The sequence below is a fragment of the Scleropages formosus genome, chromosome 20, assembly GCF_900964775.1.
Source record: "Scleropages formosus chromosome 20, fSclFor1.1, whole genome shotgun sequence".
Classification (NCBI taxonomy): Eukaryota; Metazoa; Chordata; class Actinopteri; order Osteoglossiformes; family Osteoglossidae; genus Scleropages; species Scleropages formosus.
The window spans coordinates 25752080-25764473 of record NC_041825.1 but is presented as its reverse complement, the minus strand read 5'-3'; the positions used below and the strand labels follow the sequence as shown (position 1 = coordinate 25764473).

The 12394-nt window shown below is 40.0% G+C and overlaps 1 protein-coding gene across 6 annotated transcripts in view; it reads left to right on the top strand.

Annotated features, from left to right (window-relative positions):
* Positions 1-3413: 3413 nt before the first annotated feature.
* LOC108927504 (venom factor-like) overlaps positions 3414-12394 on the top strand; it is a 39796-nt gene continuing 30815 nt past the window's right edge. For 5 of the 6 annotated variants that reach the window (XM_018740860.2, XM_018740859.2, XM_018740862.2 and 2 more), the window contains exons 1-12: positions 3414-3550; positions 3787-3813; positions 5928-5972; positions 6575-6616; positions 6835-7027; positions 7513-7675; positions 8039-8109; positions 8222-8313; positions 8899-8981; positions 9219-9306; positions 10458-10563; positions 10697-10811. In XM_018740860.2, coding sequence (XP_018596376.2) covers positions 3471-3550; positions 3787-3813; positions 5928-5972; positions 6575-6616; positions 6835-7027; positions 7513-7675; positions 8039-8109; positions 8222-8313; positions 8899-8981; positions 9219-9306; positions 10458-10563; positions 10697-10811 — 1105 coding nt within the window. In that variant the 5' untranslated portion in view covers positions 3414-3470. Of the gene's footprint in view, positions 3551-3786; positions 3814-5927; positions 5973-6574; positions 6617-6834; positions 7028-7512; positions 7676-8038; positions 8110-8221; positions 8314-8898; positions 8982-9218; positions 9307-10213; positions 10326-10457; positions 10564-10696; positions 10812-12394 lie in introns of those variants that run through there. The other variant, XM_018740861.2, reaches the window with a different exon arrangement.

Sequence of the window (12394 nt, the reverse complement as noted above, 5' to 3'; positions counted from 1 at the left end):
TATTAAATGTGTTATTTGCTTATTGTGATAAGCCATAGTTGAGTACCAAAATATATTCTGAGTTAGGACAGTGGAGGGAATGGTCTCCCTCTTGTAGCTGCTGAAGACCACCTCAACAATTCAATTTATTCAATTTATTTTTATAGAGCGCTCTTCCAAAATCCGTGTTTCTAATATGATCAATAATTTTAGCAGTAATATTGTCATCAATATGCCGCGCGATTTTGGTTTTACTATTGTCAGACGGCATGGGCAGGTATAGATCAAAGGTTACTAAATGATGATCAGAAGTAGCCTCATTTAAAGGAATAATATTAACATGATGAACACCTACGCCGTAGGTTATGACGAGATGAAGCGTATGGTTACGGGAATGGGACGAGTAACAACTTGAGTAAAAACAACGAAGTTTAAGAGGAACGGAAAACTATTAGCGAGAGTATCCCACGACACGTCTACATGAATATTGAAATCGCCCAGCAGGATAATTTTGTCATGATTAATGACTAAATCGGTTATGAAGTTGCTACATTCCTCGAGAAAAGAGGAGTACGGTCCAGGTGGACGCCGGTAGATAAGGAATATAATTATATTGGGGTTTGAGTTGAAATCTAATTGCAGAGCTTCAAACGAGGTGATGATATCATGATTGCTTTGTGTTATTTGTAATCTATTATTGAAAAGAACGCCGACTCCACCTCCACGACGTACAGAACGAGATTTATGGAAATAATCATATCCGTCCGGAGCGGCTTCTATTAGCGGAATCGTATCGGACTCACCAAGCCAGGTTTCGGTAAGAAAGAATAGATCGGACTTGTAACTTAATATTAAGTCGTTTACTAGGACAGCTTTACTTGTTAGTGAATGAATATTTAACAGACAGCATTTTATATTACAGTTTGGCCTCAGTGGTAAGTTGAGAATGTTTGTTTTAATGTATTTTAGGTTTCTGGTGCAAATTCTCCTATCACTAAGTCTAGTTAAGCACCGTGGCCTTATAATAGTTTGTATGTTTTGGCTGCACTTAACGCTTTTTATTTAAAGTTTTTAGGACCACACTGGACAAAGCACAAGAAACCCCATCACATGAGAAATGACTACTGATATCAGAATGAGTAACAGACTCATCAATACACAAAGCTGCTAAAGGAGATGATCCATGGACCATGAGTCAGTCCTGCAACTTGCAGGCCAAGTTCTGGGATAAAACAAACAAACCCCTCCAGTTGAGGTGTACACCATCACACATGCAAAACCTGGGCCTTTCCCAGAAATCATCCCAGTTATTAACAAATGATATATGATTAGAAAGGCACCATGTCTCTAACTACCTGTTAAAAGACACCAGTTTGTACACTATGTCCCCATGAAGAATCTAGGTAAAGGACCAGACACTATTAGATTATAACATTTCCTTCTGGCCTTGTTACACATAGAGAGAAATTGGCTCAACACCTCGGACTGCTGATAATGAATATCACTACCACCAACATGCACCATCATAGTCAATATGGCATTATCGGCCAGAGAACTGACACGAGCCTCCATGTTAGACACACGTGCGCGTGGGAAACACTTTACCTTTACATTTACATTTCGATTCCCAGGCCGCCGAACCTTAACATTTCGGACAGCCGAATCCCCCAAAATGAGCATATTATTATTAGGTGAACTGCTTAGAGCTGAAAATCTATTTTGGGTTTGGACGGGATAACCCGAACCAGGAATCCATAGCTTAGGCTTCGCTTTATTTGACTTCTTACTCTGAACTGTAACCCAGTCGCCGTGAGAGCGCTCCGGGGTACCCGGCTTCTCATCATTAGCTGTACTGGGGCCTGTAGTGTCGACGCCAAGTTCGACACTACGGAGGCATCGGGACACACCGAGTCCACAACCAACTCTCAGTTTCTCGTATAAAGATCAAAATATTCTTAATGCGCTCTTCTAAATCGCGGACCTTCCGCACCAAGTCATTATTTGTGACGCATTTCGAGCAAATGAAATGTTCTACAAAATGTCAGCAGGTGCAACCAAAGAAAACATGTTACATGATACACAACACACAGGTGTGCCGTCAGACGATACATTCAGGCTAGAGCTTACGTCGAACAGGGACTCCATCTCAGCAACCAGTGTGTGACTCCACTCTCTGCCTCGCTCTGGACGCTCTGCCTCACTCTGGAGTCAAACAACAACACCCTGTTTTACCTGGTGAATTGTTAGTATTCTGCCAGCACAACAAGGAGGGACTGCTCCTGTTCAGCTGATTTCAACAAAGATTTTGAACTATGTTTGTAACGTAACCAATTAGCTTACGAACTCTAGCTTTCTTTTGAGTTGATTGGTATTTTCAGAATATATACGCTGTCCAGTGTAAATATAAAAAAAAACAAGGCCAAAATTTCAATAAATTTGAACTGAAAATTAGAGCGAAAGGGTCAGTTTTGTTCTTTTGGCACTGTCACACGGCTGGGTTACGTGGGCTGCCTGGCCACCAGGCGCTCCCCAAGGAACACTACCCCCAGGACTGGCTCTAGGGATAGGTCCTGCTGACTCTATTCCGGGGAGGGTAAACATTCTCCCGCCTACTTTTTTCATCTGGATTTTTGAATCGTGTTAGTCTGGATCCTCACTCCAGACCTATTCACTTTGGGAGACCCTATCAGGAGCATACTGCTCGTGATGATATAGCTCTGGCGATCCCTAGATCACGCAAGCCCTTCCGCCACGCTAAGGCCCAGCTCCAGGAAGGGATGATGCATAAAGTGCTTTCAGATACACTATATCAAATTACACAGCAGTTACACACATATACACACAAACAGCAGACATTTTAATCACCAATTCACCTGTAGCACATGTCTTTGGGAGGAAATACACACAAAGAGGGGAGAACATGCAACTCCACAAAAACAGAGCAGGAATCAAACCTTCATCCAGTCTCACCATTCAGGCAGTGTGAGACATCAACACTATCTGCTGCCATAAGAACAGTTGTAGTTGAAATTTCAGCTGTACATACTCTAGATTTCCTCTTTAGTTCCTTATAGTACTTCTGCTCCTTATTGATTTCTTTTGTGGACATAGAAGATGGTTCTTAAAATGTGAACAGCATAAAATAAGCAGATAATTTCAATGTTTGATTTCAAGCAGCATAACCCATAAAATAGTAATCAATAGTGATTCAAGATGGTGTTACAACTTCGTCAATATAATCTAAGATATGTTATAATCTTTACAGTAGGAATGTTTTACTGAATCTCCAGGCATGACTTAAAAAATCATGACAAATACATTTTTGAATTCTGAAAATAGGGTAGTTGCCTTTTTTGGCTGCTGGGTACACTCAGTGTGCAATCCGTGTCTGTGTGCAAGCTTGTGTTTCATTCAGTTAACTGTTGTTATTTATTAACTGCAGACTCACTGATGTAAAACTCAGAGACCTGTTGAGCTCAGTTTGTTTCACTATGGCTTCAGCGTGCCTTCAAATTCTTTGGCTGTTCTTCTTGTTCTGTGCTTTTCAAGCTCAATTTATTTCTCATCATGGGTATGTTTTTCTTGATTTTGCATGGCATGTTAATTTTAAGTGAATATGGTACTAAACTGTACCTCATGAGACACCCACTTGGAAGGTGCACTAAAACATAAAATTCCCACTGTTCCTTTTGATTTTATTTAACTTTAATAATACAAATTATCTGCATTCTGGTGAAAATTTTTTAAGAGTAGAAGAAGGTATGGACAAATATCTGACAATCCGACAAACAAATCTTTTTTTTTCAGTTCATTGCATCCCTTTCCAACACGACGGTATGTAACTGTTTCTTGACATTAAGGCCATCTTCCTCCACTAATAATGTGTGTTTTTCAATTTCTTTGCTATACCTCTGGATTGTGGTTTTCCATACAGACCCCAGCCAAAATTTAGCAAAGTAATCTGTGTAGTTTCTTCAATGACTGTAACGGGGTTACTAACAAGACTAATATGGACAAGAATCAGAATTAAAAAAACAGGTTTGGGCATAATGAAAAATAGGTAATATATTCATTTCATACCTGCTTTGTCTTAAACTGGAGTTAATTGCAGAGTGACCAATTACATTGGCCTTCTTTTACAGTTCTTTTGCAAGCGGTAAATATTCTTCAGAGGGCATTATACAGTATGTAACTTTTAGTGCAGTACATCTTGAGGCAACAAAATTTCAGATGACATCTCAGAGGGTCTGTGATTTATATGCTATAATTTTCTAATTACTTTTAATAATTTGGATTCAGTGTAACAACTGTATATCTTGTTATGAATTAAGGACGTACAATACCTTTGTATTTAATTTCCATTTCTGGTTGTAATTGGTTTACCCTCATACTCTAAAACATTCCTAGATACAGCCTTTTCTAAGCAAAACTACTTATATCTCATTACAGATTTGCTTCAAGATTATTTGATTTAATTTACTCCCTCCAGGAGGCAAGTTTAATTTGATATTATCAGTGGAAAGGTGGAATTATTTGACTTTGTCCTCAGATTCTACATAATTTATAATCATATCCAGTTTTCATGTGCAGTTAAACCAGTATCTTGTGAACATATTTCTAATACTAGAAAGCAAGATATCTATTTATACCTTGTTTAGAATGAAGGGATAATATTACATTAATTTATAGACTGAAAAACCAGCCTCCAAATTATACAGAAATGTGTACGTAATATACATATTTCCTGACAAAAAAATAATTAATTTATGCCTCACAGTAAACACCTTCTGATGATGGATCTGAACAACACTTACACTTATGTACATCTGAGGTATAAATGTTCAAAGACAAAAACATTTGTTTTCAATAGATTTTCTTAACTTTTTTTCTAGAACTTCTTTGTTCCAAAAAATGGCCTGTGTTTCCACTTTCCATTGTTAGTTGATAGCAAAATGCATTCAGACTCAAGTGATATTGTGGTGGGACAGGTGGAACTCAGTGTAACTGAGCTTTATAGACCAAAATCTTTTCTTTATTTTGTTAATGAACAGTACTGAGTCACAGTAAAAAGCAGGCAGAACAATATATTTAGAAATTGGAAATACATTCACAAACATAGAATAGGGGTAGTAGGTTAAAAAAAATTACAGTATTTCACAGGTATGATTAAAATTGGTTAGTTAACTAATGGGTTTTGAAATTTAGAAATTGGACATGCATTCACAAACATAGAATAAGGGTGGTAGGTAAAAAATTGCAATGTTTCACAGGTATGATTACGTAGCATCATGTAATAAGTTCCAGAAGGCTATCCAGAACATTGTAAAATTCCTCTCAGTTGACACAGTGATGAAATGATAATTTTTTGAAATATTATTAAACACTTTGGTAATCAACATATTTACAGGTGTAGACCAGAGGATTAAAATACAGTTCCATGCCAAGCAAATAAATACATCTGCTGTAAAAGAAATTCCAGGTCCATTTCATTCAATATATTTTTATTTATTATAGTTATCCATGATTTTACTGAAAATATCCAGTAAATAAATAGAGCTATGTGTTTATTATCTTTTTTAATTGCAAACGGAGATTGACCACAAACATATTTATTTTCCATGGGTTCAGTTATATTATTCAGCTTTTACAGATTGTAATGAGGTTGTTAGACTGAGGTATTTGTTAGGTTGAAGTGACAGCTCATCACATACTGGTGCCTTTGGACACAAAGGTTGCAGGTTCCAATTCCACCTCTAGCTGTACTACCTTTTAGCAAGGTGCTTGCTCCAGTAAAATTACCCAACTGTGTAAATAGGTAAGCAATTGTATGTTACTCTGAAGAAAAGCATCAGCTAAATGAATAAGTGTAACAGTACAATGGAATTTCTAGCAGCTCTACCAGGACAACTGCAGTATTTCATGCACAGCAGTGTCTTTTTTTCCATCAGGAACCCATTCAGACCTTTTCGTTTACACCAGGACCATCTGACTTTGTAAGTAAATTTGCTTTTATTTATTTCTGACATCAAAATGAAATTGTATGTCACATAATATGACATTGTTAAGAGATATTTCTTATGCTTTGCTGGATTTAATGCTATTGAAAACATACAGTTTTATTTTCCATTGAAGTTGTTGCAGTACTAAAATGACCTTTTGCAGTTTAAAATGATCAAAACAATTTCATTTCTTAGTTTGTAGACATTTCTGATCTTTATTTTAACAGTATCAATCAAAAAAGGAAAGAAAAAACTAAAAGTGGTATAAATTTGTGATAAGATAAAAAACTTGATTTGTTATTGTGATAATAAGAATCTTTAGAATATTGACAAATACATGGTTTGGTAGCTGAAAACTTAAAGGATCAGTGTCCTGTTAATTATAATAGGGCCTTGGAGAGCAGTGTTCAAGATTTAATCTTCCTTGTTTTGGTTTTTAACTTTTTGTCAAGCACTGCAGAAGAGCGGTCAGTTGTTATGTTATTAATAAATGATCAATATTATTATTATTAGCCCCGGAGCTTCCAGTGAAACTGATACCTAGTTATGGCTTTGATCTCAACCCCACTTTTTAACAGTCAATATTTTTTCTATAGTCATCACTCTTTGCCAGTTTTGGATCCCAATCCTCCACCAAGGTATGTATGGTATACAGCTTTGTCCAAAAAGTTTGGCCAAAAGTTCCAGCTTTAAATATCAGCAGGAGAAAAGGAATGATATTCTGGAAAATGATACTAGAACTGGAACTGGAATATATCAGTTGGAGTAAACTGGAAAAAATGTGAAAATTGCATTCCATTACTGCTAATGGAACTCATTACCACCTGCTCTTGTTCTATTTCTTTCATCTGTTTAGATTCATTATTTTGAGTCCAAACCTCCTCAGGACAGATAGTGAGGAGAATTTTTACCTGGAAGCAAATGGGGTGTCTGACCCCTTGCTGGTGACCATAACATTTCAGGACTTTCCAGCCCGGAGGGTTCAGCTTCACAAGGACACTGTGCTGCTCAATAAAGACAATGATTATAAAGCACTGAAGACTGTAAAGGTAAGATAAGACAAATTTTTTTTTGTTATTAAGATAAGATGAGATAAGATAACACTTTGTCTGTTTGCACAGAAATTTGTATTAGTATGCTTTTTACCCCAAAAGAACATTCCTGTACATTATACAGTTTTATAATTTTACTAATTTCTTCAGCAGGATATTTTTACATTGCTTAAAGCCTTTGATTTGTGTGGGTGTTTATTAGTGGGCCAAAAGTGTTCCAGTACAGCATCCAGTATGGTACTAGTTCCTGACATACAGGCATAGGTGTGGATTTAAGTTCTATTCCCTTGTGACCCTGTTCTGTAGAAGATCTAGAAAATTAATAAATGAAACATAGGAGGGGATGCATGAATACACTGTCATGACAATAACCATATACTACCTAAATATTATTTCACTGTTTTTACAGTTTTGCCACTACTGTCATGTTGGTTCGTTTGGCAGATAAAAATCTTTTGAAAGACTTGTCTCCCTTCCTCCAGCTTCCCTCACATGGTCTCTCTAGAAAAGAGAACTCCAATAGTTATGTGTATCTGACAGTGGACTTTGGTTCTCACCGGGCTGAGAAGATCCTTATGGTATCCTTCCAGTCTGGCTATATCTTTGTCCAGACAGATAAGCCTCTCTTCAACCCTGGTGACATTGGTAAGCCACATACCCAGTCATAAATTTGTTATTTTTAGAAGGAATCACAAAGCGCTTTGCAAGTCATTTTCCTGCAGGAATCAAGAAAACAGAAAATCCAACAAAAAGCTACCCAAAACAGAAAGATGGAAATTACTCTGACCCCTACAAGAAGATGACTGAGAAAAGCAATACTTAATATAATGCATAAATTTAATTCTGAGAATGCATATACATTTAAAACTGAGTTGCAGTTATGAATATGTAAAATCTTGCATAGGATGCAGTTGCCCACTCACCTCTATACGGAAGCAATGAATATAGTGTTAAACAGAGAAAGATTACCATTGACCAAGGTTTTTCAGTCCAGTCTCTTTTCTCAAGTAAATTACAGGGCTTTTGTGGCCACGCCTGCTTTCCAAGCTTTCAACAGGTCCATTTCCATAGAGGTCCAGGTTCGAAAAATTTTATCACCTTATTGTATATTGTGTTTTTGGTTGTAGCTCAGCAATATCTTATTAACAGAATGTAGAAGGGTGATCATTATAATTTTATGTCTTGTTTTAGAACCCTGAAGGAATGGTAATTCATGCAGTTTCTCGAACATTTGCCAGCAATGGAATATTTTCAGAGAATTATCAGTTATCAAGTATTGCAAAGTAAGTTGAAGCAATTTCTCTTTTGTTATAAGACTAATCAGTCTCCTTTGTTGTGTGAAGTCACACATAGGGTTTTAATAATTTTTTACATTAAACTTTATTATTCATTCAAACTTAGCTGACACCTTTGATGAAGACAACTTATAATCGTAGACACAGCTACTAACCAGTATCTAACATTGACACAATACAGCAATGTAACACATTCATTCATACATTCATATTTTTGTTTATGTTACATTACATTCACATGACAATGTTGAAAGTCGCCAATCCTCCTGAAACACATTGCTGGACTGTGGGAGAAAGGCCATGCCAACATATGGTGAACATGAAACCTTTGCATAGACTGGGCAGTGAGCTCAAACCTATGCCCAGGGGATGTCAGTGGGACAAATGCTGTGAGACAGCCACACTAACCTTACCCACTGACATTCCCTGACCTAACCTAACCCTAACCCACTGATATTCCAACTTGTGTATATTTCTTTTTCAAATCATAATGTTTTTAAAAGTAGCATTGCCTTGTAGCTTAGGATGTTTTCATATTTATTTTGACTTTTTAATCTTTTTTACATTGCATAGTGAGGGTACATGGAAGATTACTGCGAAGTTTGACAATTCGCTTCAAAACAAATTCAGCTCTGAGTTTGAAGTGAGAAAATATGGTGGGTGGCACTTTTCTATGCAAAAAATATAGTGTTAAGAACTATATATAAAACTATAGTGTTAAGAACATACCCCATTATTCGATCATTGCTGCACTGTGAACCGGGTAATTGTACAGTAACTCTCCAATGTGCTGTATAAAAATGACAGACTGCCCCAAATGCTCTACTGCTCAGAGAACTTTCCTTGTACAGATGTCCCCAGGTTCTGAATGATTGTTGTGTCTTGCGTTACAGTGCTGCCTGCGTTCAATGTCACGCTGACACCCAAGAGGTCTTACTTCAGTGTGGATGACAGTGAGCTGGAGGTGGATGTCAGAGCAAGGTCATTTCTGGGATCACTTAAATAATTCTTGCAACCTTCTCATCACACAGTTGCCCACAGTCTGATGCAGTATCTTTCCTGTGGTTCTACAGTGGTTCGTACCTAGTCTGAGATACTCGGGCACTACTTGATTTACAGTGTCTTCACCTTACATTTACACACACACACACACACACACACACACACACACACACACACACACACACACACACACACACACACACACACATTTTCAGAACCGCTTGTCCCTTACGGGGTCACGGGGAACCGGAGCCTACCCGGCAACACAGGGCGTAAGGCCGGAGGGGGAAGGGGACACACCCAGGACGGGACGCCAGTCCGTCACAAGGCACCCCAAGCAGGACTCGAACCCCAGACCCACCGGAGAGTAGGACTGCGGTCCAACCCACTGCGCCACTGCACCCCCAACCCTTACATTTACATTTACATTTATTTATTTAGCAGACACTTTTCTCCAAAGCAATGTACATCTCATAGAAAATACAATGTGTACATTACATTAGCAGAAAGAGAGACTTAGATGCAGAAGCATGATTCTTAGGTACAGTTAGTTTGTTTATTTCCACCACATGAACCGATGTAGCTGCACAAGTAGCTACATAAAACTTTATCCAAATATTGATGATTCCTAATCACATTCCTTAATTTTTTTATGTATAAACATTTACATTACATAACAGGAATAACTGTGTGAAGACTGTTGTTTAACAAGTATGATCTCAAAGTTATAGTTCATGAACATTTACACATTACATGAACTTAAGAGATCATGGGTGAAGTGAGTCTGGAAGGGGTGAGTTTTAAGATCCTTTTTTAAATGTAGACAGAGATTCAGCAGTTCTGAGTGAGAGGGGGAGGTCATTCCACCACACTGGAGCCAGAACTGAGAACCTTTGTGATTTTGCTTTTGGACCTTTCATGTGTGGGACTACCAAGAAGGCAGAGGTGGATGGGCATAGCAGTCTGAGCAGTCGTAGCAGTTTTGAGTTACTTTACTTGTGAGTCAACTAATCATACATTGCAAGACAAAACACTGGAGCACTCCCTTTGTCCTCAGTTGCTCTGGCCATAACATGTTTATCTTCTGCTTTTGCATTTATGGAAGTGTAATGCTTTCCATTGTGTTCCAGATATTTATATGGTGAACCAGTTAAAGGATTTGCCTACATTGTTTTTGGTGTTGAGGTGAACAAAGAAAAGAAAAGGTTACCTGATACGATACAACGTGTGGAGGATGTAAGTTGTGTTGTACTGGAATTCTTTTTACTTTGGACCAAAGATCTAATTTTACTAAAGTGTTGTAGAGTAAAGGTAATTCAATCTATAGACTGTATGAAACAATTATTTGCAACATTTGTGTCTCTTACAGCTGGAGCAAGGGAAAGCTGTCTTGAGGATGGCTGACATAAAGAGAGATTTTGCAAACATTCAAGATCTGGTAGGGTGCCCCATTTACATCAAGGCATCTGTCATAACATCTACAGGTAAGAGCCAATGACAACAGCAGATTGAACGATGTCATTTACATTAATTGATTTACATCCATGCATCCATCTTCCTCTGCTTATCCGTGACCGGGTCATGGGGGTAGTAGTCTGAGCAGAGCCCCCCAGACTTCCCTCTCCCCGCACACCTCCTCCAGCTCCTCTGGGGGAACCCCAAGGCGTTCCCAGGCCAGCTGGGAGACGTAGTCTCTCCAACGTGTCCTGGGTCTGCCCCGAGGTCTCCTCCCAGTGGGACATGCCCGGAACACCTCCCCAGGGAGGCGTCCACGAGGCATCCGGAACAGATGCCCGAGCCACCTCAACTGGCTCTTCTCGATGCGGAGGAGCAGCGGCTCTACTCCGAGCTCCCCCCGGGTGACTGAGCTCCTCACCCTATCCCTAAGGGTACGCCCAGCCACTCTGTGGAGGAAACTCATTTCTGCCGCTTGTATCCGCGATCTCATTCTTTTGGTCATGATCCAGAGTTCATGACCATAGGTGAGGGTAGGAACGTAGATCGACCGGTAAATTGAGAGCTTCGCCTTACGACTCAGCTCCTTCTTCACCACAACAGACCGGTACAATGACCGCATTACTGCGGACGCCGCACTGATCCGTCTGTCAACCTGCTGCTCCATTTTTCCCTCACTCGTGAACAAGACCCCAAGATACTTAAACTCCTCCACTTGAGGGAGTAACTCACCCCTAACCCGGAGGGGGCAATCCACCTTTTGCCGACTGAGAACCATGGCCTCGGATTTGGAGGTGCTGATTCTCATCCCCGCAGCTTCGCACTCGGCTGCAAACCTCCCCAGTGCACGCTGTAAGTCTTGATTCGATGAAGCCAACAGGACCACATCGTCCGCAAAAAGCAGAGATGAGATCCTGCGGCCACCAAAACAGACACCCTCCGTTCCCTGGCTGCGCCTAGAAATTCTGTCCATGAAGATAATGAACAGAATCGGTGACAAAGGGCAGCCCTGGCAGAGTCCAACATGCACCGGGAACAGGTCTGACTTACTGCCGGCAATGCGAACCAATCTCCTGCTCCGGTCATACAGGGAACGAACAGCCCGTAGCAGCGAGCCCTGAACCCCATAATCCCGAAGTACCTCCCACAGGATGCCACGAGGGACACGGTCAAACGCCTTCTCCAGGTCCACAAAACATATATGGACTGGTTGGGCAAACTCCCATGAACCCTCCAACACCCTAGTGAGGGTATAGAGCTGATCCAGTGTTCCACGGCCAGGGCGAAAACCGCATTGCTCCTCCTGAATCCAAGGTTCGACTATCGATCGGATTCTCCTCTCCAGTACTCCGGCATAGACTTTCCCAGGGAGACTAAGGAGTGTGATCCCCTATAGTTGGAACACAATCTCCGGTCCCCCTTCTTAAAAAGAGGGACCACCACTCCGGTCTGTCAGTCCAGAGGCACCATCCCCGAACTCCACGCGATGCTGCAGAGGCGTGTCAGCCAAAACAGCCCCACAACATCCAGAGACTTGAGAAACTCGGGGCGGATCTCATCCACCCCCGGAGCCTTGCCACCGAGGAGTTTTTTGACTACCTCAGCAACTTCA